Source organism: Chiloscyllium punctatum, chromosome 8 (assembly GCF_047496795.1).
Source record: "Chiloscyllium punctatum isolate Juve2018m chromosome 8, sChiPun1.3, whole genome shotgun sequence".
In the NCBI taxonomy this organism is placed as follows: Eukaryota; Metazoa; Chordata; class Chondrichthyes; order Orectolobiformes; family Hemiscylliidae; genus Chiloscyllium; species Chiloscyllium punctatum.
Genome location: NC_092746.1, coordinates 55,725,707 through 55,749,456, shown reverse-complemented (window position 1 = coordinate 55,749,456; position 23,750 = coordinate 55,725,707). Strand labels below are relative to the sequence as shown.

Below are 23,750 nucleotides of genomic sequence, written 5' to 3'. Positions count from 1 at the left end.
CATGGATTTGCAAAACTCTTTATAAAATTCCACCTCCTTGAGAGCAAAAAATGAACTATGCAGACCATTACTCCCATCCTCTGACCCCATCTCTGCAGTCCATCTCTAGATTGCATTAAGTTAGCTGATCATGACTAATGCAGTATCAGAAATGTTATAGTTGTCCTCAGAATAAATTCCATTATTGTTCAGTGATCTGTGCTGGAAAGTGAACTCAGGTGAACATATAATGATGTCAGTGATAGGGAAGCTGCTGGAGAAGATACTGAGGGATAGGACATATTTACATTGGAGGAAAATAGGCTTAACAGTGATAGGCAACATGGTTTTGAGCAGGGAAGGACATGCCTTACCAACTTAATAGAATTCTTTGAAGAAGTGACAAAGTTGATTGATGAGGGAAGGGTTGTAGGTGTCATATACATGGACTTCAGTAAGGTGTTTAATAAGGTTCCCCATAGTAGACTGATGGAGAAAGTGAAGTCACATGGGGTCCAGGGTGTACTAGCAAGATGGATAGAGAACTTGCTAGGCAACAGGAGATAGTAGTGGAAGGGAGTTTCTCAAAATGGAGAACAGTGACCAGTGGTGTTCCCAGGGATCTGTGCTGAGACCACTGTTGTTTGTGATATAGATAAATGATCTGGAGGAAGGAATAGATGGTCTGATTAGCAAGTTAATGAATGACAGACACTAAGATTGGTGGAGTAGTAGATAGTGAAGGGGATTGTCAAAGAATGCAGCAGAATACAGATGGGTTGGAGAGTTGGGCAGAGAAATGGCAGATGGAGTTCAATCGGGCAAATGCAAGGTGAAGCATTTTGGAAGCTCTAATTCAACAGCAAACTATATGGTAAATGGAAAAGCCCTGGGGAAAATTCGTGTACAGAGAGATCTGTGTGTTCAGGTCCATTGTACTGTGAAGGTAGCAACACAGGTTGATGAAGTGGTCAAGAAGGCATACGGCATACTTTCCTTCATCAGACAGGATATTGAGTACAAGGGTTGGCAGGTCATATTACAGTTGTACGGGTTTTGGTTCAGCCACATTTGGAATACTGCACACAGTTCTGGTTGCCACATTACCAAAAGGATGTGGATGCTATGGAAAGGATGCAGAGGAGGTTCAGAAGGATGTTGCCTGGTTTGGAGGGTGCTAGCGATGAAGAGAGGTTGAGTAGATTAGGATTATTTTCATCAGGTTGAGGGGGGTACTGACTGAAGTCTACAATACCATCAGAGGTATAGATAGAGTGGATAGCAAGAATCTTTTTCTCAGAATGGGGGACTCAATTACTAGGGGTCCAAAGTTCAAGGTGAGGGGGGGAAAAGTTTAAAGGAGCTGTACATGGGAATTCTTTACACAGAGGATGGTGGGTGCATGGAACACATTGTCAGTGGAGGTGGTAGAGGCGGGCACAATAGCATCATTTAAGATGTATCTACACAGATACGTGAATGGGCAGGGAGCAGAGGGTTACAGATCCTTGGAAAATAGGTGACAGACTTAGACAGAAGATTAGGTTTGGTGTAGGCTTAGAAACCAAAGGGCCTATTCCTGTGCTGTAATTTTCTTTGTTCTTTGTTCTTTGAGGAGAAGAAGAGTTTTGACTGCAATGAAATTAGCAAGACGCATGAGCTATGTTCTACTGGGAGAGGGCTGGTATGGGATCTACACCGATAAGGCTCACTGCTTTTGGTAAGAAAATAAGATCAAGGTATAAGCTGACAAAAAATAAACACTACACTATGTGGTTGAATGTTTAGTGGAAATGTGATGAACATGGTTGTCAGTGATTTATTGTCACCTTCATTGTACCCATGTTATTGTTCCTATTGTTAAGTGAATGAGGAATGAGTTTTCTAATGTAGAACTTGAAATCCTCTGATCTCAAGTGCCATTTTTCGATAAAATCAGCCCAAGTGTAGCAAGATCTGCTGACTGTCTTTGGACAGATAGCTGTGAAGCTGCACAAGGGAAGTTTGAATAGATGTGTAATGAGGCAAGGAATTGAAAAAGGATATTTGGAGAAATACTTTTATACACTAGTTTGCACTGTGACTAGCCACAGTCAAGTTGCTTTCTAATTAGAGGCTTGAAGCTGAATCCATTAAAGCCAGCACATGAAGCGGATTGTATGGTCAACTTTGTTAAATCAGTGTTTACTGTGTTGGATTAAAAAATGGAAGTCATCGGTCCACGTTCCCCCTACAGCAACTTGGAAAACTGAATTCAATAAATTTGGAAATATGTGAGCTAGCACCAAAAGAAAAGACAATTAATGCTACTTAACTGTCAGGTCAACAAGGTTAGCTAGCCAATGTAATCTGGCCACCATTTACATCATTATTGCCTGTTGCTAACAGAAAGGCTTGGTGGAGGCACCGCATTGAAAGAGTAGGTGTATCAAAACAAACAGGACAAACAAACCAGTTTTTCAATCCTCCAAATCTGCAAATCAACAGAGAATTCCCTAATAGAACTGTTTCACTTACCTGCTTATCTTTGACCTGTCCTAATCCATTCTACTACTGCTGAAAAATGTGATAATCCAGACCAAACAGTGTAATTATCTTGTAGGTGCTTACAAATACATTTTTGAGATGTGATAAGTATTCCTTTCAGCAAAGTCTACCTATGAGAATTAATGTTTTCTTTTAAACGTATTTCAATAATAGTACGGTGCATCCCTAAAATAACATCCAAAGTGGTCATCTCAAATTTAACCTCAGTGTTAATCTGATCAATTGTTTGTGTATTATTATTATGGTTTAGGCAGTGGTGAAATTTTAAACTTTTTAATACTTTTAGGTGGCAAAATAAATAAGAATTAGACTAGAATAAAACTTCATTAATATTAAAAATGTGTTCTGATGGAAAAATACGTAGAATTTGTAAAAGGATAAAATATAAAATATCTCTGCATCATTTAAATCATTTGAAGTTGAACAAGAACCATGCATGGTAATCTTAAAATAGAACTTTAGCTGTTTGGCTTTCCTATATTATTTGCCTTAGGAGTCATGAACAAAGTGAAAATATAATACTAGCTAAGGCTAGATTGGAATAACTTATCTCAGATTGTAACCACTATTAAAGGAGGAGCCAAACTACTCACAAGCTTTAAATATGCTTTGTTTGAAGACTGACTTAATAAATCCTTTCCAGATAACAAAGTCTAGCTATGCATCCACTTGGGAAAATAAGTAAACCATATTGACTATGTGCCTGCTGAGATAGAAATGGGATGAAAACCTGTCAACTGGAAAAGGTTTACTTCAATCAGAATTCAGAGATTTGTGGAATACTGCAACAGTGACTATATTCTGAAATAATTCCACAAAGGTGGGTATCCTGTCACCAAGTCATCCTTTATTTATACAAGCAAAGTGTGTGACACTGACCCAACACCCTCAGAGTCGATTCCTAGAGTGAACAGAACCTCTGACACTCCTGTTAACACTCCTGTTTTTTTTTCTTTGTGAGAGACACAAAGTAAACTCCTGTTTATATCTGTCAGACAGGATTCCCTGATTGGCCCAGGTTAATGGCCCCAATCAGTGAACTTATATTCTATGTGATCTATCTGGCTGACCTGACCCCAATCACTACATCCCTCCCACTTGAAGTCTTGGAAGATAGGCCAGTTCTTCTTCCTGTAGCTTCTCCTTGGGTGTTTTCACCCCAGGTCTGGTTTCTCCAACACTGCCTCAGATGCTGATAGTATGTACTGGAACATCTTGGCCGAAACTCATCTTCTTCAAGCAGTAACAGTGTTGCAGCTGAGACATCTGCCATGTCCATCTTGTCCTCAGAAGTTTCTTTGATGCCAGGTGGAGGGGGAGACAGCTTTGCTGGATGTTCTGAGGAGCTGGGGATATTTTGCTCCGTTTGCGAGGTGGCAGCTTTCATGTGGGCTATGTGCTTGTTCAGGACTGCCTCTCCTATCGAAACTTTGTCCGTCACAGGATCTGACCACGCATTGACGATGTCTCTTACCCAGGCAGGGCCATTTTCACGGATTTAACACCAAACATTGGGTCGTAATGTTCTTTAGCTAAATCTGTCAACTCTTGAAAGGTTTTAGTATCTTGTGCATCTGGGAAAGTTAGGATCCTAATAATTGAAAAGGCTATGGGTCACAAGCTGTCAGGAGAATTACTTCTTGTTTTTCGTCTGCCCCATTGTCATTTGCCCTAAATAATGCATTCGTTCCACATACTGGGCCCAGTCTTCGATGGCAAGATTGAATGAGTCAAGCTTCCCAAAGAGGGGCATGATGCCAGAAATGATGACTCCAACTCAAAGATAACTGTTGTGATCAAATCTCTTCAGGGGCATGTTCTTCTTTTGTCACCACTAAAATAACTCCACAAAAGCTGGTATCCCATCACCAAATCATCCTTTATTTACATGTGCATAGTACATGACAATAACCCCACTAGCGCAGAGCTGGCTCCTAGAGTGAACAGTCAATCTACCTTGCTGACCTCGTTCCAATCACTACACATTCTGTAAAAGAAAATATTTTATTTGCTATAAAGTGCTTCAATACATTGTGGATTGTGAAAGGTGTTAAGTAAATACAATTTCTTGTTTTAAAAAATAGCTGACGGCTCTTCTTTTGCTTCAATTTGTTATGGACCAGGTCTGATCTCTCAAAATATTTTCAAGCAGGTAGCCCAGATCGTAACTTTGCTACTTGATTCAGGTAAGTGTGCAGTGCATATCCAGGGAGTGAATTAGCTGGTCCGACTACCAGGTTTTAACCAAAGGGAATTTATTTACAAGATTACAGAATGAAACACAAAGAACAGAAAATAGGATACTGGATAACTTATCCTATCCAAAAACCCGACAAATTATCCCGACTTAATGATGCTGTTCCGAAAATACTTGCAACACTCTCCATGAATACTCCCTTGGCATTAAAGGTAAAATCAAACAACGGCTTATAGATTTTAAGTCAGAGAGAGAGAAAGAGATAGCATATCAGGCTGGACTTGCTTCCAGCAGCCTTTCTTCATAGACCCTGCTGCTGAACTAAGTCTGATCTAATTGAAGGCTAGCTACACAGCTAGCTGGCTACTCCCCTTTGATTATACCGGCTTTTTAAAGACATGAAAGCCTTAGGCTGAAGGAATTATCTGTTAGGGGTAAACAAAAAGGGCCCCGGTAAACCTTTAAAACCCAGCCGAGTTGGAGCTGGCCAAATAGCCTCTTTCTGAAAAAACAACTCAAGGGCACAGCAACTTTGAGAAAGGACCAGGTTCGTGACAAACTTAATTGAATTCAATCATATTCTTGCAATTTGTTGTTGAGAAAAGGAATTGATTTGCATAGATCTCATCAAAGGAGCCAGATTAAAGGTGCTTAAAACAGATTTCAAAATTCTGGAGAGTTTAGTTTTATTCTTTAAATCACAACATCAGTAATGCACAGATTTAATCTTGTTCTTCTACAGCTGTATTTTGCTTTCTTCAATAAATTTAGCCTAAATTTAGCTTGACAGCCAAATGTTCATCTGTCTATTGAAGTGGATATGTGATTGGTAGGTAGTTTCTGTGAAACTTCTATCTAAAATGACTTGGTAAAAGAATCATACTTAGCGTGCTAACATATTCAGTCTATGCACTGCGATATAAGTATTGAATCATCTAAAATATAGGTGTCCTACAATATGAATAACATGTTGTGAGAGAGCCTGTATTACAATGAATAAGTAATATTATCATACGATGACAAAATGGATATATATATATATACACAAACATATACGCAATATACATAATATACATATATAAACATAATAACTACGGTGAAATATATTCCTCATTTATACACAATATTTAATGTGCAAATTAGCAATCATGCATTTTAGAAAAGATAAAAACAGAATGGGTCACATTTGGCAAGCACATACCATCTTTGCAGATAGGACAGCACTGATCAGGTTCATAGACTGGATCCACACATTCAACCTCAGCACATTCTGCTACAGAACAGTGCACTTCTCCATTGGGCTCACAGCGGCACTTCTCACATGGTGAAACCTAAAACAGAGACAGCCTTTGAACCGTGGCCAAACAAAGCTCACTTTATATGAGTTACAGAACTGAACATAGAGAGCACTTTATGAAGGTCCGTGGAATGGGATTTTATAGCTCATAACTGAGTGAATTGATATTAAAGCTTCCTACTGTCATATTTCTGCACTGTGCAATTCGTTTGTATTGCAATCAAGATTTGAATGACAAGGAATTATGTAAATGGCTAAAAAGAAAGTAGATTTCATGTTGTGCAATATTCTTTTCCAGATCGTTACAATATAAATCAAGGCAGGCACAGTGCTAGTTACTCAATCTGATATCATGCATTTAAAATATTAACAATTTGAGCATTATTTTCAAAATACTTTCTACAGAGAAGGTCTTTCCCAACTGAAATATGATGACACTACCTACACCAAATGTGAAAGATGTTTAATGCATATCCCATATAATCGGAGAAAAAGTTCTAAACTGCTTTGAACATCACATCGCCCAGGGGTTAGTGAAGCAAGTGAGAATCCGAGTATATTTAGGTGATCATTCCATCTCAACATTCTGTAACTGTCTCAAATACCCAAGGGTGGTCTCAGAAATGCTGAATGTGTTCACTTTCAAACACATTGGCTAAGATCATTTAAAAAAGAAATCTGCTTATACAATTCCTAGGAGATGTAGGTAGTCTATATTTTTATATCAAACATGACAACAAACTTGGAATAATCCCAGCAAAGTCGGCTATGGCCAAAATAACTATTGGCTGTAAGTATACATGATTCGGAATATTAATTTTAAATGCTGTGCTGGTCTACATAATTAAACGCAAGTCAAATTATTCCAATAAACTATAAGTGAAGATGATAGTGGACAAAGTCATGAAAATGAACAGCTAAACTTCGGTATCACTATTTTGGACAAATGTTTTTTGAAATAAAAAGCAATATATTCTATGCTTTGCTGTCAGGATACGGATTATCACCCATTCCCAGCTTTCCTGTGAATGCTTTTCTCCCAATCACCAATTCTTGTTATAGCTAAATAGATGGTTGGACTAGTTCAGAGGGCATTATACAATAGATCAATTATTCAATATGACCCAGTGTTACTTAAAGAGCATGGATGAACCTGTTGGAATTTAGCAACTTGCATAGTTCTGATGAAATGTTACATCCAAATGTATAGGTACATTGTCCTTCCAAGTTCCAGCAATTAGATTAGATTCCCTACAGTGTGGAAACAGGCCCTTTGGCCCAACCAGTCCTCATCAACCCTCTGAAGAGTAACCCACCCAGACACATTTCCCCCTGACCAATGCACCTAACACTATGGGCAATTTAGCATGGCCAATTCACCTAATCTGCACATCTTTGGACTGTGGGAGGAAACCGGAGTACCCAGAGGGGGCCCACGCAGACACGGGGAGAATGTGCAAACTCCACACAGACAGTCACCCAAGGCTGGAATTGAACCTCAGACCCTGGTGCTGTGAGGCAGCAGTGCTAACCACTGAGCTACCATGCCATCCCTACTTTAACTTTCTTGGTCTAGAACAAACTATGGAATACCAAATTTATCGAATTCATTTGCACAACCTCTCAGTATGGAATTTCAGCACATGGCTCTTGGGACCACTGGTCTAATAACAAAACTATCACGGCACCATACCTTCTGAAGATTCTCTAAAATTGCAGTTGTCTTTTTTGGAATTCTTCATGAACATACTGTCTTCTTATGGGGATTGGTACAGCGCCCTTTACCGTAGGGGAATGACAAATATCAAGCCTAAATAGCCAAGATAAAAAAAACAAATTCTCACTCTGCCAGCTGGAAGAATTCAATTTGAGTAAAGTATTGGACAGTTTCACCAGCATTGGTCCACTAACTAAGAATAAAAATTCAACACAAATAAATTTCAGTTCACTAATCTCACTATAGTACTCATGTGCTGAAAATGTGTTGCTGGAAAAGCACAGCAGGTCAGGCAGCATCCAAGAAGCAGGAGAATCGACGTTTTGGGCATGAGCCCTTCTTCAGGAATGAGGAAAGTGTATCCAGCAGGCTAAGATAAAAGGTAGGGAGGAGGGACTTGGGGGAGGGGCGTTGGAAATGCGATAGGTGGAAGGAGGTCAAGGTGAGGGTGATAGGTAGGAGTGGGGCTGGGGGCGGAGAGGTCAGGAAGAAGATTGTAAGTTAGGAAGGCGGTGCTGAGTTCGAGGGATTTGACTGAGACAAGGTGGGGGGAGGGGAAATGAGGAACTGGAGAAATCTGAGTTCATCCCTTGTGGTTGGACGGTTCCTAGGCGGAAGATGAGGCGCTCTTCCTCCAGCCGTCGTGTTGCTATGGTCTGGCGATGGAGGAGTCCAAGGACCTGCATGTCCTTGGTGGAGTGGGAGGGGGAGTTGAAGTGTTGAGCCACGAGGTGGTTGGGTTGGTTGGTCCAGGTGTCCCAGAGGTGTTCTCTGAAATGTTCTGCAAGTAGGCGGCCTGTCTCCCCAATATAGAGGAGGCCACATCGGGTGCAGCGGATGCAATAAATGATGTGTGTGGAGGTGCAAGTCAATTTGTGGCGGATATGGAAGGATCCCTTGGGGCCTTGGAGGGAAGTAAGGGGGGAGGTATGGGCACAAGTTTTGCATTTCTTGCGGTTGCAGGGGAAGATGCCGGGAGTGGACGTTGGGTTGGTGGGGGGTGTGGACCTGACAAGGGAGTCAAGGAGGGAGTGGTCTTTTCGAAATGCTGATAGGGGAGGGGAGGGAAATATATCCCTGGTGGTGGGGTCCGTTTGGAGATGGCGGAAATGACGGCGGATGATACGCTGTATATGGAGGTTGGTGGGGTGTTAGGTGAGGACCTGTGGGGTTCTGTCCTGGTGGCGGTTGGAGAGGCGGGGCTCAAGGGCGGAGGAGCGGGAAGTGGACGAGATGCGATGGAGGGCATCGTCGATCACTTCTGGGGGGAAATTGCGGTCTTTGAAGAAGGAGGCCATCTGGGTTGTTTGGTATTGGAACTGGTCCTCCTGGGAGTAGATGCGGTGGAGATGAAGGAATTGGGAATATGGGATGGCATTTTTACAGGGGCCAGGGTGGGAGGAGGTGTGGTCTAGGTAGTTGTGGGAGTCGGTCGGTTTATAGTAAATGTCCATGTTGATTCGGTCACCCGAGATAGAAATGGAAAGGTCTAGGAAGGGGACGGAGGAGTCTGAGACGGTCCAGGTGAATTTGAGGTCAGGGTGGAAGGTGTTGCTAAAGTGGATGAACTGTTCCACCTCCTCGTGGGAGCACGAGGCAGCACCAATACAATCATCGATGTAGCGGAGGAAAAGGCGGGGGGGTGGTGCCAGTGTAGCTGCGGAAGATGGACTGTTCCACATATCCTACGAAGAGGCAGGCATAGCTGGGGCCCATGCGGGTGCCCATGGCTACTCCTTTGGTTTGGAAGAAGTGGGAGGATTGGAAAGAGGAGTTGTTCAGGGTGAGGACCAGTTCAGTCAGTTGAAGGAGGGTGTCAGTGGAAGGGTACTGGTTGGTACAGCGGGAAAGGAAGAAGCGGAGGGCGTTGAGTCCTTCATGATGGGGGATGGAGGTGTACAGGGACTGGATGTCCATGGTAAAGATAAGGCATTGGGGACCAGGGAAGCGAAAATCATGGAGGAGGTGGAGGGCGTGGGTGGTGTCCCGAATGTAGGTGGGGAGTTCTTGCACTAAGGGGGACAGGACCGTGTCGAGGTATGCAGAGATGAGTTCGGTGGGACAGGAGCAGGCTGAGACAATGGGTCAGCTGGAGCAGTCAGGCTTGTGGATTTTGAGCAGGAGGTAGAAACGGGCGGTGCGGGGTTGTGGGACTATGGGGTTGGAGGAAGTGGATGGGTCATTTTCAAGGGGGAACACCACCTCCCACCACCAAACCATCATCTCCCAGACCATCCATTACCTCATCACCTCAGCGGATCTCCCATCCACCGCCTCCAACCTCATAGTCCCACAACCCCACACCGCCCGTTTCTACCTCCTGCTCAAAATCCACAAACCTGACTGCCCCGGCCGACCCACTGTCTCAGCCTGCTCCCGCCCCACCGAACTCATCTCTGCATACCTCAACACGGTCCTGTCCCCCTTAGTCCAAGAACTCCCCACCTATGTTCGGGAGACCACCCACGCCCTCTACCTCCTCTATGATTTTCGCTTCCCTGGTCCCCAATGCCTTATCTTTACCATGGACATCCAGTCCCTGTACATCTCCATCCCCCATCATGAAGGACTCAACGCCCTCCGCTTCTTCCTTTCCCGCCGACCCAACCAGTACCCTTCCACTGACACCCTCCTTCGACTGACTGAACTGGTCCTCACACTGAACAACTTCTCTTTCCAATCGTCCCACTTCCTCTAAACCAAAGGAGTAGCCATGGCCACTCGCATGGGCCCCAGCTATGCCTGCCTCTTTGTAGGATATGTGGAACAGTCCATCTTCCGCAGCTACACTGGCACCACCCCCCACCTTTTCCTCCGCTACATCAATGACTGTATTGGCACTGCCTCGTGCTCCCATGAGGAGGTTGAACAGTTCATCCACTTTACCAACACCTTCCCCCCCGACCTCAAATACACCTGGACCATCTCAGACTCCTCCCTCCCCTCCCTAGACCTTTCCATTTCTATCTCAGGGGACTGAATCAACACAGACATTTACATAAACCGACCAACTCCCACAGCTACCTAGACTACACCTCCTCCCACCCTGCCCCCTGTTAAAACGCCATCCCATATTCCCAATTCCTTCGTCTCCGCCGCATCTGCTCCCAGGAGGACCAGTTCCAATACCGAACAACCCAGATGGCCTCCTTCTTCAAAGACCGCAATTTCCTCCCAGATGTGATCGACGATGCCCTCCACCGCATCTCGTCCACTTCCCCCTCCTCCGCCCTTGAGCCCCGCCTCTCCAACCGCCACCAGGGCAGAACCCCACTGGTCCTCACCTAACACCCCACCAACCTCCATATACAGCGTATCATCCGCCGTCATTTCCGCCACCTCCAAATGGACCCCACCACCAGGGATATATTTCCCTCCCCTCCCCTATCAGCATTCCAAAAAGACTACTCCCTCCATGACTCCCTTGTCAGGTCCACACCCCCCACCAACCCAACCTCCACTCCCGGCACCTTCCCCTGCAACCGCAAGAAAAGCAAAACTTGCGCCCATACCTCCCCCGTTACTTCCCTCCAAGGCCCCAAGGGATCCTTCCATATCCGCCACAAATTGACTTGCACCTCCACACACATCATTTATTGCATCCGCTGCACCCAATGTGGCCTCCTCTATATTGGGGAGACAGGCCGCCTACTTGCAGAACATTTCAGAGAACACCTCTGGGACACCCAGACCAACCAACCCAACCACCCCGTGGCTCAACACTTCAACTCCCCCTCCCACTCCACCAAGGACATGCAGGTCCTTGGACTCCTCCATCGCCAGACCATAGCAACACGACGGTTGGAGGAAGAGCGCCTCATCTTCCGCTTAGGAACCCTCCAACCACAAGGGATGAACTCAGATTTCTCCAGTTTCCTCATTTCCCTTCCCCCCACCTTGCCTCAGTCAAATCCCTCGAACTCAGCACCACCTTCCTAACCTGCAATCTTCTTCCTGACCTCTCCGCCCCCCCCACCCTCACTCCTGCCTATCACCCTCACCTTGACCTCCTTCCACCTATCGCATTTTCAACGCCCCTCCCCCAAGTCCCTCCTCCCTACCTTTTATATTAGCCTGCTGGACACACTTTCCTCATTCCTGAAGAAGGGCTCATGCCCGAAACGTCGATTCTCCTGCTCCTTGGATGCTGCCTGACCTGCTGCGCTTTTCCAGCAACACATTTTCAGCTCTGATCTCCAGCATCTGCAGTCCTCACTTTCTCCTCGAAGATAGTACTCATGTGGCAAATAAAGAAAATTAAACAGAGTGTGAAAAGTATTACTGGTCTTCTAAGGTTCAATTTAAAGGACATTCTTTGAAATTAAGAATGTAAGGTATAGAGGCAGGAGCAGACCAAATTGCCCATCAACCTGACTCTGCTGTTCAAAATGATCATTGTTGATCTTCTGCTTCAACTCTATTTTCCCATCCATTTCCAATATCTCATGATTTGCTGACAGATTAAGATTATGCCTTTCACAAATCTGAAGATATTTAATGATGGATCACTTTCAACTAGTTGGGGAGGAGCTTTCCAAAGATTCACAACCCTTTGAATGAAGACATTTCTCATTTCAGTCTTAAACAATTGGTATTTTATCCTGAGACTGTACCCTCTTGTTTTATACTCTCCAGCCAATAGAATCAACCTCTGTGTTTATCCTGCCAAACCCGTTCAGATACTTGTTAATTTCAATGAGGTCATCTCTCAGTCTTCTGAACTCCAGGCAGAATAGGCCTAAATCTCTCAGCCTATCATTATAGGACAAGTAATTCATCCCAGCAATCAAGCAAATGATCTTATTGCCTCCAATGCAAGAATATCCCCCTTCCTTATATGTGGAAGTCAAATTATGTCTTATATTTAAGGTGTGGACTCATCAAAATCCTATACAATTTTCACTAATCTTAGTTTATCCTTTTACTCTAACCTCATTGCAATATAGGTCAACTTAACCATTCTAGTTCATAGTTGCCTGTTGTACCTGCGTACCAATGTTCTGTGTTCATAAAACAAGACCCATTGAACATCAAAACTTCCAAGTTGCAATAATCTTCAAAGGTATTCTGCTTTTCTGTTATTACTAAAGTGGAAAATCTTTCATTCTCTACATTATAATCCATCTGTTATCTTGTCCCCACACGCTTATCTGTTTACATCTCATTGATGACTCTTTGTACCTTCCTCATTGCTTACATTTCCACCTAGTTTTGTATCCCCCACAAACTTAATTACATTACTTTCTGTCTCTTTGACTAAGTCATTCAAGGAAATATTAAATAGTTGAAGCCCCAGAGCTGATCTTTGTAGAAATGCATAGCTTGCCCAGCTCAAAATGCACAGTTCATCCATACTCTTTGTCTCCTGTCCTTTAACCAATCCTCTACTCTTGGTTATATATTGTCCCGACTCCATGAGCTATTATCATGTGCAATAAGTTCATGAGTGGCAACTTATCAAATGTCTTTTGAAAATCCACGCATACTATAATTACATACCCTTTGCCTACACTACAGGTTACATTGTTAATTAAGTCTAATTAATTTGTCAAAGACAAATTCCCTCTTGCAAAACTATGCTAACTCTAATTATACAATGCTTTTCTTATTGCCTTGTCAAGGCTTCCTTGGTAATAGATTTCATCACTTTCCCGATGGCTGATGTCAGAGTAACTGGGCCACAGTTCTACTGCCCCCTTTTCATCTTGACTAGAGGAATTACATTTGCAAACTTGAAATCCATTGGGATTGCTGAGAATTAAGGGAATTTTGGAAAATTATAAACTGTATATCTTGGTCAGAATTCCTCATACTTGACTTGAAATCAGTATTCAGTAGATTGCCTAACAATCTTACTTCCCAACTAATAATTGTTTGTTTTTAATGTGAACAGTTGGGTAAGGGCTGGAGCCATGCTAGCCACCTCATGCCTAGTATGAAGGTGAATATGGCAGTGGGAATGGAGTTGGAAGATGAGCTGGGTCCATCCTGTTTTAGGACCAATAAAAGATGCATCTGTGCTGCCAACTTGATGCTGCAAGAAATAGAAGGTGATCCAAGACAAACTTGGAAACAGCCATGAAACAATTAGCTGAAATGTAACCTGTGAATATTCCCTGTCATTATTGCTATCATTGTCAAATAATTGGATATTGTCTACATGAAAGTTGACCCAGCATAAAAAAATTTCAGGAATGTTCAACCCATTGTACAATCTATTGCTGTCATATGTATTTTGCATCGGTGTTACTGTGGAAAAGGACATGGAAGTTATAGAATGTAGGGAAATAGATGGTGATATCTTGAAAAATGTCCATATGAGAGAGGAGAAAGTGCTGGATATCTTGAAATGCATAAAAGTGGATAAATCCTGATCAGGTGTACCCTAAAATTCTGTGAGAAGCTAGGGAAGTGATTGCTGGGCCTCTTGCCGAGATATTTGAATCATCGATAGTCACAGGTGAGGTGCCAGAAGACTGGAGGTTGGCTAATGTGATGCCACTGTTTAAGAAAGATGGTAAGGACAAGCCAGGGAACAATAGACAGGTGAGCCTGACGTCGGTGGTGGGCAAGCTGTTGGAGGGAATTTCCAAGGGACAGGATGTACATGTATTAGGGATAGTCAACATGGCTTTGTGCATGGGAAATCATGTCACAAAAACATGATTGAGCTTTTTGAAGAAGTAACAAAGAGGATTGATGAGGGCAGAGCAGGAGGCATGATCTATTTTGACTTCAGTAAGGCATTTGATAAGGTTCCCCTTGGGAGACTGGTTAGCAAGGTTAGATCTCACTGAATAAAGGGAGAACTAGCCATTTGGATGCAGAGCTGGCTCAAAGGTAAAGATGGTGGTGGAGGGTTGTTTTTCAGACTGGCGGCCTGTGACCAGTGGAGTGCAACAAGGATCGGTGCTGGGTCCACTACTTTTCATCATTTATATAAATGATTTGCATGTGAGCATAACAGATATAGTTAGCAAGTTTGCAGATGACACCAAAATTGGAGGTGAGGTGGACAGCGAAGAAGGTTACCTCAGATTACAATGGGATCTTAATCAGATGGGCCAATGGGCTGAGGAGTGGCAGATGGAGTTTAATTTAGATAAATAAGAGGTGCTGCATTTTGGGAAAGCAAATCTTAGCTGGATTTATACATTTAATGGTAAGTTCCGAGGGAGTGTTGCTGAACAAAGAGACCTTGAAGTACAGGTTCATAGTTCCTTGAAAGTGGAGTCATAGGTAAATAGGATAGTGAAGAAGGCATTTGGTATGCTTTCCTTTATTGGTCAGTGTATTGAGTACAGGAGTTGGGAGGGCATGTTGTGGCTGTACAGGTCATTGGTTAGGCCACTTTTGGAATATTGCATGCAATTCTGGTCTCCTTCCTACCGGAAGGATGTTGTAAAACTTTAAAGGGTTCAGAAAAGATTTATAAGGATGTTGCCAGGATTGGATGATTTGAGCTATAGGGAGAGGTTGAACAGGCTGGGGCTGTTTTCCCTGGAACGTCAGAAGCTAAGGGGTGACCTTATCGAGGTTTATCAAATCATGAGGGACATGGACAAGGTAAATAGACAAGATCTTTTCCCTGGGGTGGGGGGAGTCCAGAACTCGAGGAGAAAGATATAAAAGAGACCTAAGGGGCAATGTTTTCATGCAGAGGGTGGTGTGTGTGTGTGGAATGGGCTGCCAGAGGAAGTAGTAGAGGCTAGTACGACTGCAACATTTAAAAGGCATCTGGATCAGTATATGAACAGGAAGGGTTTGGAGGGATATGGGCCAGGTGCTGGCAGGTGGGACTAGATTGGGTTGGGACATCTTGTCAGCATGGGTGAGTTGGACTGAAGGGTCTGTTTCTGTGTTGTACATCTCTACGACTCTATGACCCCTGTCTCCACAAATTCAACAAAAGAGGTCTAACAGTGAGTAAAACCCTGATAATCCTAACCTTACTTCAGTCAAGACATGCGTAGCCCTCACAGAGATCTGGTCATTTGGTCATCTGACTTCATGGCCTCCAACTCTTCTGAGGCAATGGGGATGCACTGCGATGGAATGTAAGCTTTTGAGCAGCTGTGTAACTTCCTCTGCTCTTAGGTATACATTGAATGGCAGCTGTCTGGGATGAGTCACCTTTCCAATTTCTCATTCAAAATCAATTATGTCTCCCTCAAGGTAATAATACCAAAGGGCAGTTGCATTTTTGGTCAGCAGGACTTTTAATTGGGGGTTTGGAAATATATTTGCCCCAGAAAATCCAGTCCTGTGTCTTATTATGAAGTTTCATATATTCAGAAAAAGAATACTTAATTTCACTTTTTAAATATTGTTTCCTGTATAGACATACTGCTGCCTTGCCCCCTTCCTTTCCCACTCAATCTTTACCCACATGGCTGCACTGTTCTATTGAGCCAAATTTTCTTTTTGGATTCCTAATTCTCATTATCGCTGAACCCTTACACCACATTTCTAGATTCTGAGTAAAATGCTTTCCATTCAATATTCTGTAGCAGGGAGTACTTGATATTTAATTGCATGTCAAAAAGTGGAAAATGTTTGATTTCCCAGTGCTAGCAATTCCTAATCTTGACACTCTTCCCCTGCATGCATTAAACAAGACAACAAAAGTTGTCAAAAGTTTTTACTCATGAAAATTCAATCTCCCATTGAAAATATGACACTCCTTCTGTTATCATTATCTCAGATATGCAAACACAAGTGTGTTCTTTTTTACATTTTGTAGAAAACTGGCAAAATTAGAATCCCACAATATAATAAATGGAACTTGACCATAAATTGCAACTCACTAATGTGCAATTTTAAATTCAGTCTTTGGAAATATTGATGAAGAAAAATTACAAAAACAAATGTGCAGGTAGTTAGCAGCAGTAGAACCGACAGGAAGACCATCTACCAAAATATAGTAGAACCCGAGAAAGAAAGTTAGTTCAAGCTTATTTCCACAGACCATTCCAAGTGTTGGGAAAGTGCGCTGATTCTTAGGCACTATTACCCCTGGCGCTGTCACATAAGTTAACAATTTAATTAAAATATGCAAAGTCCCAAGTTGACCTGTCTGATAAAATCAGGTTAACAGAAAACACTGATCATGTTCCTGCATGTAACAGAAACTAATGATTATTACAAATAAGTATGCTCTAATTGCAAGTAAACAGCTTTAGACTATCAATGCAAAAACTAGCTGACAACCACCTGATGAAGGAGGAGCACTCCAAAAGCTAATGCTTCCAAATAAACCTGTTGGACTTTAACGTGGTGTTGTGTGACTTTTAACAATGCAAAAACAGAAATTGCTGGTGAAATTGCAGATCTGCAACATCTGTGGGGAGAAAACAGAGTTAACATTTCAAATCCATTGACTCTTCATCAGTATTTTATCAGAATCAGCTCTGATGAAGAGTCACTGGGCTCAATACATTAACTCTGTTTTCTCCCCACAGATGTGCCACACCTGCTGAGTTTCTACATTAATATCTATTTATGTTTCAGACCTCCAGCATGAGATCTCCAGTTCTTGTGTTTTTTTTAAAGTATCAACATATGATTCTACTAGTTAAGACTCTAACCCCCATTCTAAAACCAATACACACACATGTATATAGGTACAGACAAACAAAAACCTTTGGTTTTATGGGAAGAGGGAAAAAAATGATAAACAAAGTTTAATAGTACCAGTCCACAGGATTCACTGAGGTGAGATTTTTACTTGTTAGGACTTTTTGTTCTTTATGCTCTTTTCTCCAGGTTTTTCCATTTTTTCATAGGAGGCATAGGGTGATTGACACACTAGGTAAAGCAACAGCTTACAACAACCGGTGGGAGAAAATAACTATGTTTCAGGATGTTTTTACTGTGCAGAGAGAGACTGAGACACATACTAGCTGCCCTTTCAGTAGTCTGAAGGTTTCTAAATGAACTGTCCACCTGCACAAGCCATTCTGAGAGTTGTCACCTGAACTTTGCATCCATGACTGGTCATGACAGCATGAACCAATCACCTACTTGTTGCCAGTCAAATCACACTCCGTACACACAAAATGGTGACATGCCATCTACAAACATTTCCACCCACGCTGCTTGAATAAAGCAGGAGCTGTAAACACCACACAGGATGAGTTTCAGTAATTGCTTTTAGAAGTAAAGCAATTCCTTCAATAGTCTTTTGGTTTTAAAATGGTCCTTTTGAGTCCACAATCAAAATTACAGATTGTAAAATGATACAGTCTTAAAAGAGCCACATCAAACAGGAGCCATGTGGTGTGAGAGACAAAGGCATTGACTTTCTTCTTTTAACTTGATAGTGACTTTAAAGTATATATTTGATTGTGAGGGGGGTTGTGGGGTGAGGTGTTACGATATGTCATGCTGTCATGTCATACTGTAGGCTGCTGGTGGAATTCTTAGAAGTTCCAGGAGACCCCAGTGCATGCTGGGACAATTCTGCTAAATCTGCAAGAGAACTGTTGCTAAAGGAGACTTTTCTATGAAATCTCATCAAGCCTTCAACAAGTATTAAATTTTGGTCAAACACAGGATGCAACTTCCCCTTCCTCTACCTTCCAACCCATTCTGTTCTTGAGAACAATAGTAAGAAGCATGGATATTACCCTGGCCTCTTGCCAGTATTTTCTAAGTGGAAGACAGCAATGGGCATTAACCACACTAACATGTGCTGGAGGAATGAAACTTATGGTGGTTGCTTATAAGCTTCTTTAGTTACATAACGAGAGGTGTCAGAAACTGTGAGAATGTGATTCATCCCTTTCATTTTCTCCTCCACTTGGAAGAAGACCATATGACCATAAGACATAAGAACTGAAATTAGGTGATTCAGCACAATGAATATGGTGCTCTGCAATTCAATCATGGCTGATAAGTTTCTCAACCCCATTCTCCCGCTTTCTCCCTGTAACCCTTGATCCCCTTGATACTCAAGAACCTATCTTTCTCAGTCTTAAATATACTTCTGTTGCAATGAGTTCCATAGATTCACCACTGTCTGGCTGAAGAAGTTTCTCCTTGTCTCCATTCTAAAAGGTATTCCCTTTACCCAAAGGCTATGCCCTCAATTCCTAGTCTCTCCTACCAATGAAAACATCTTCCCAACATCCACTCTGTCTCGGCCATTCAGTATTCTGTATGTTTCGATTAGATTCCCCCTCATCCTTCTAAACGCCATCAAGTACAAAACCCAGGGTCCTCAAACGTTCCTCATCTGTTAAGTTTTTTCATTCCTGGGACCATTCTTGTGAACGTACTCTGAACATGCTTCAGGGCCAGTAAATTCCTTCCTGGGATATGGGGCCCAAAACTGCACACAATACTCCAAATGTGGTCTGACCAGAGCTTTATTGAGCCTCAGACGTACATCCCTACTTTTATATTCAAGTTCTCTCAAAATAAATGCCATCATTGAATTTGCCTTCCTAACTACTGACTCAACCTGTAAGTTTACCTTCAGAGGATCCTGGACTAGAACTCTCAAGTCTCTTTGCACTTCAAACTTCTGAATTTTCTCCCCATTTACAAAATAGTCCATGCCTCTATTCTTCCTACTAAAGTGTATAAACTCACACTTTCCCACATTGCACTTCATCTGCCACTTCTTTGCCCACTCTCTTAACCTGTCCAAATCCTTCTGCAACCTCCCTGTCTCCTCAATGCTACTTGTCCCTCTAACTATTTTTGTATCATCTGCAAACTTAGCCAGAAGGCCCTTAGTTCCTTCATTTAGATTGTTAATGTATGAAGTGAAAAGCTGTGGTCCCAACACTGAGCCTTGGGGAACATCATTTGTTGCCAGCTGCCATCCTGAGGAGGACCATCTTATCCTCACTCCCTGCTTTCTGCCAGACATCCAGGCTTCTATCCATGCTGACCTTATCTTACTCAGTAGCCTCCTGTGCGGCACCTTGTCAAAGGCCATCTTGAAGTCTAGTTTGATAACATCCATTGGCTTTCCTTGATCTAACCTGCTCATTACTTCCTCAAAGAATTCAAGAAGATTTATGAGGCACAACCTCCCCTTGATGAAATTATGTTGACTTTTCCCTATTTTACCACACACTTTCAAGTATTCAGAATTCTCTTCCTACACAATGGATTCCTGGATCTTACCCATGACTGAGGTTAGCTTAATCGGTCTGTAGTTTTCTATCATTTGTCCTACTCCTTTTTTAAATAGGAATGTCACATTTGCGATTTTCCAGTCCTCTGGGACCCTCCATGATTCTAGTGATTCCTGAAAGATCATCACTAATGCCTCCGCTATTTCTTCAGCTATCTCCCTTAGAACTTTGGGATGCAGTCCATCAGTGCCGGGTGATTTACCACCTTCAGGCCAGTCAGTTTTTCTAGCAACTTCTGTTTGGTAATAGGTACCATACTCAGCTGGGCCCCCTCACTCTTGAATTTTTGGGGTAATGACAGCAGCTGCTTGGTTTCTTCTGCCTTTAAGTAGCACTGACCAAGAACTGAGCAGCATTTATACCTGCACCTGTCACTTCTCTGGGCTCTAAACACATGTTTTATCTTGACCTGAAAGAACCAGGTGGTCTAACGGGAGATCACTAACCTGAAACAATGGACTGAATTTTCCATTGGGGTCAGGATTATATTCAATGTTGTATATGCAATGCAGGCACCTAATTGGTCATTTTTATGTTAACTGTTATTTAGGGTGGAAGGTGTAATCAGAGGACTCAAGCACACCTTAAAATGGACATGCTCTTCAAAGGATGCCTACTATTTTAAATTAAAGAAACTCTGCAGTGGTTAGCACCATAAATGTTGAGGAGCATTTGGGCCATTCAGAGGATACATCAATGGTTCGTTGATCTCCTGCTGGTAAGCACCTCCATATTATTGCTGATCTCAGCATTCAGTCCATCACCAGCCAAAGACTGAAGCAAAAACAGAAATTACTGGGAAATTTCAGCAGATCTGGTAGCACTGAAGGACACACTGAAGCTTGGGGCTGCTGCCACTAAAGCGCAATGGGGAAAGACCACCTTCTATGGTTTTCTGCTAAAGTACAGTGGAGGTCTGTTCAGTTATCGGATCCTCCCAGTGCCTCAAATGTAGGTAAATATTATCCTGTAGAAGTAAGAACTTCCTTAGTTTGTTTATACAACTGCAGGAAATGCCAAATGTCCAATGTTTGTTTGCTTCACGTGCAAAGACTGTACAGGAGTGGTTCATAACTGTGTTATATCTGTTCTTATGTAAAAGTAAGGAATGCCTTAGGTTGTTTTTCTTACAACTGCAAGGAATGCCAAAATTCCAATGTTTGTTTCACATGTAAAAGACTGTATAGAAAAAGCGTATGTATATGAAGACTTTTTATGAATAAAGTACATTTTTGCAACTGTTCTGCAGAAGGGTCACTGGACCGGAAATGTTAATTTGGATTTCTCTCCACAGATGCTGCCTGAACTGCTAAGATTGTGCATTAATTTCTGCTTTTGTTTCAGATTTCCAGCATCCTCACTTCTTTCGGGTTTTTTTGACCAGCAAAAGGCTGGCAGATTTGAGTTTTGCTTCTAAATAGGGCTTTAATCACGCCAATTGGCCTAATTCCCAAAGCAAGGGTAAGGGAGTACTGCAGAATCTGGAGATCAGAGGCAAAACATGAGGTGCTGGAAAAGCACAGCATGTTAGACAACATATGAGGAGCAGGAGAGTCGATGTTTCAGGCATAAGCTCTTCATCAGGTATTCCCAAATCATCCTACCCCAGGAAATCTGCCTGGAGACTGGTCAGCCCTTGGGGGTTAGCACCCATTTCTGCACCGTAGTTCCCAGTGCTGCCTCCATAGATAGATTAGTCCCATTTATTTAGTATGCTTTTCCTCAGATGCTAGAGGACATGTTGAGTATTTCCAGTATTTTCTGTTTCTGCTGCAACTTTTCAGTACTTCGTTCGTATTTTTCATTTAATTTTCTTAAAGAATCAAGATTTTCTTCTCAGTGCGCTTTAGATTACACAAATTAGCAGGTATAACATATTAAGAGATTCACTATGCACTGTTTTGCATATGTTGGTCTGTAGCACATTTCTGGAGGATGTTAGATCATACTTCAATTCAATAAGCGGATATGGTGACTAGAATTCAGAACAGTGAGTGAACAGCAATACAGTTTCACATCAGGATATTGTGAGGTTTGATGGGGAACATATAGGTCATCGATTTCTGAGCAAGAGGACTGCATTTCATCACACTCCTAACTTGTGCCTTCTGGATGGTGAAAAGGCTTTGAGGAGTTAGAGGTGAGTTACTTGCTGCAGGTTTCTATGCTTCTGATCCAATCCTGTAGCCAGTATTCATATGACTAGTCTATTCAATGGTTAATGTTAAACCCCAGTGTGATAGTCGGCGATTCAGTGATGGTAATGCTGTTGGATGTCATGGGGAGATAGTTGGATTGTCTCTTGTTAGAGATCATTGTCTGGCATTTGTGTGGCGTGAGTATTAATTGTTCCTTATCAGTCTAAGGTTGAATGTCATCATTGATGTACTGAAGTCGATAACTAACAAACTTTTAGAGCCTCATCCAGCTGGCCACTATGACTCTTGTTGCCTCCTCAAGATTTCCCAGGTAATTTCCAGATTTTTTTCCATGACTCCATTATCTTAAAGTTCCAAAGCCAAGATCTATGACATTGTGTCTACAGCATCACTTAAAAGTAAAAGTAATCCTGATCTTGGAAGCAGTGAGAATGGGTAAACTAAATGGAGATCTTCTCCAATCTCAGTTTCACTTATCCCTTTGTAAATGAACTATAGCCTTGAAATGACTACAACTTCACAAATACTAGGAGATCTTTTGGTCTTTGCTAAATTGGCTATTCATTTTGTGTACAATAGAGCTATTCTTCAAGGAGTGGATTACAGTCAAGGCTTCTCTGATGACAAAATTTCTACTTACAGGATAGGGTATTGGAGGACAATCATCAAGAACAATAATTCTGTTTATTTTGTTTCATCACCACTTTAGCTAGAAGCATTGAAGTCAATTGTACAACCCAAAATAATGCTTCAGTGAACATCAAACTCAACATTCTGATGATAAAATGGAATAAAATGTAACTCACCCTTTGTCTATCAAAAGTGTACCATAAATGAATTAATGCACAATCCATTTTCAGTATTGTAATTATTTTCCGCTTCACCAAGATGAATACTGCAAATGAATGCCATATAATATTTTCTGAGTAACGTTAGTTTGAAGCGGTTGCAAAATGCACACAGATCTGCTGAGTTACTGATCACGTAATCCTTGTGAAGGGCTTCTCAGCAAAAGAGGGATTGAGTGACACACTGGCAGAAGTTTTAATTTGCTACACTGGACAGGCATTGAAGTAGTCAGTAGGTTAAAAGAACAACATGTGCCGGTGTGGTAGAAACCTGTTATCTTCTGCATCACACTCAAGTGCTCTTTTTGGCATGTTGGAAATCATCATGAGTCAGGAGAGTCTGCCATTTTTATATATTATTATACATGCTAATAGGAAATTGAGTGCATTTTAACAAGCATTCTGCCGTTATTTAATTCCTTACATTCTTTCACAGGATGTAGGTGTTGCTAGGTGAGCCATCATTTACTGCCCATCCCTCATTGTTCTGGAAAAGGTGATGACAAGCTGTCTCCTTGAACCACTGCAGTCCAGTATGGATAGGTATATGCATATGCTGTTTAGGAGACAGTTCCAGGATATTGACCCAATGATAATGAAAATGGAGTGTGACTTGAAGGGGATCTCATGTTAGAAATGCTCCAATGTGCTTGTTGCAGGAGATGGAGATTGCAAGCTTGAAAGGTTCTTTCAAAGGAGCATTGATGAGCTGTTGCAGTGCATTTTGTAGATGGTGCATACTGCAACCACTGGACAGCTGTAATGGAGGAGATACATGTTGAAGGTGGTGGATGGAATACCAATCAATCGGTATTGTCCTGGATAGTGTCAAGCTTCTTCAGTGTTGCTGGAGATGT

General features: G+C 42.2%; 1 protein-coding gene across 4 annotated transcripts in view; it reads right to left on the bottom strand.

The window, feature by feature from the left end:
• vwc2 (von Willebrand factor C domain containing 2) overlaps positions 1 to 23,750 on the bottom strand; it is a 162,706-nt gene that overhangs the window by 112,512 nt on the left and 26,444 nt on the right. For all 4 annotated transcript variants that reach the window (XM_072574954.1, XM_072574953.1, XM_072574955.1 and 1 more), the window contains one exon: positions 5,925 to 6,054. In XM_072574954.1, coding sequence (XP_072431055.1) covers positions 5,925 to 6,054 — 130 coding nt within the window. The remainder of the gene's footprint in view (positions 1 to 5,924; positions 6,055 to 23,750) is intronic.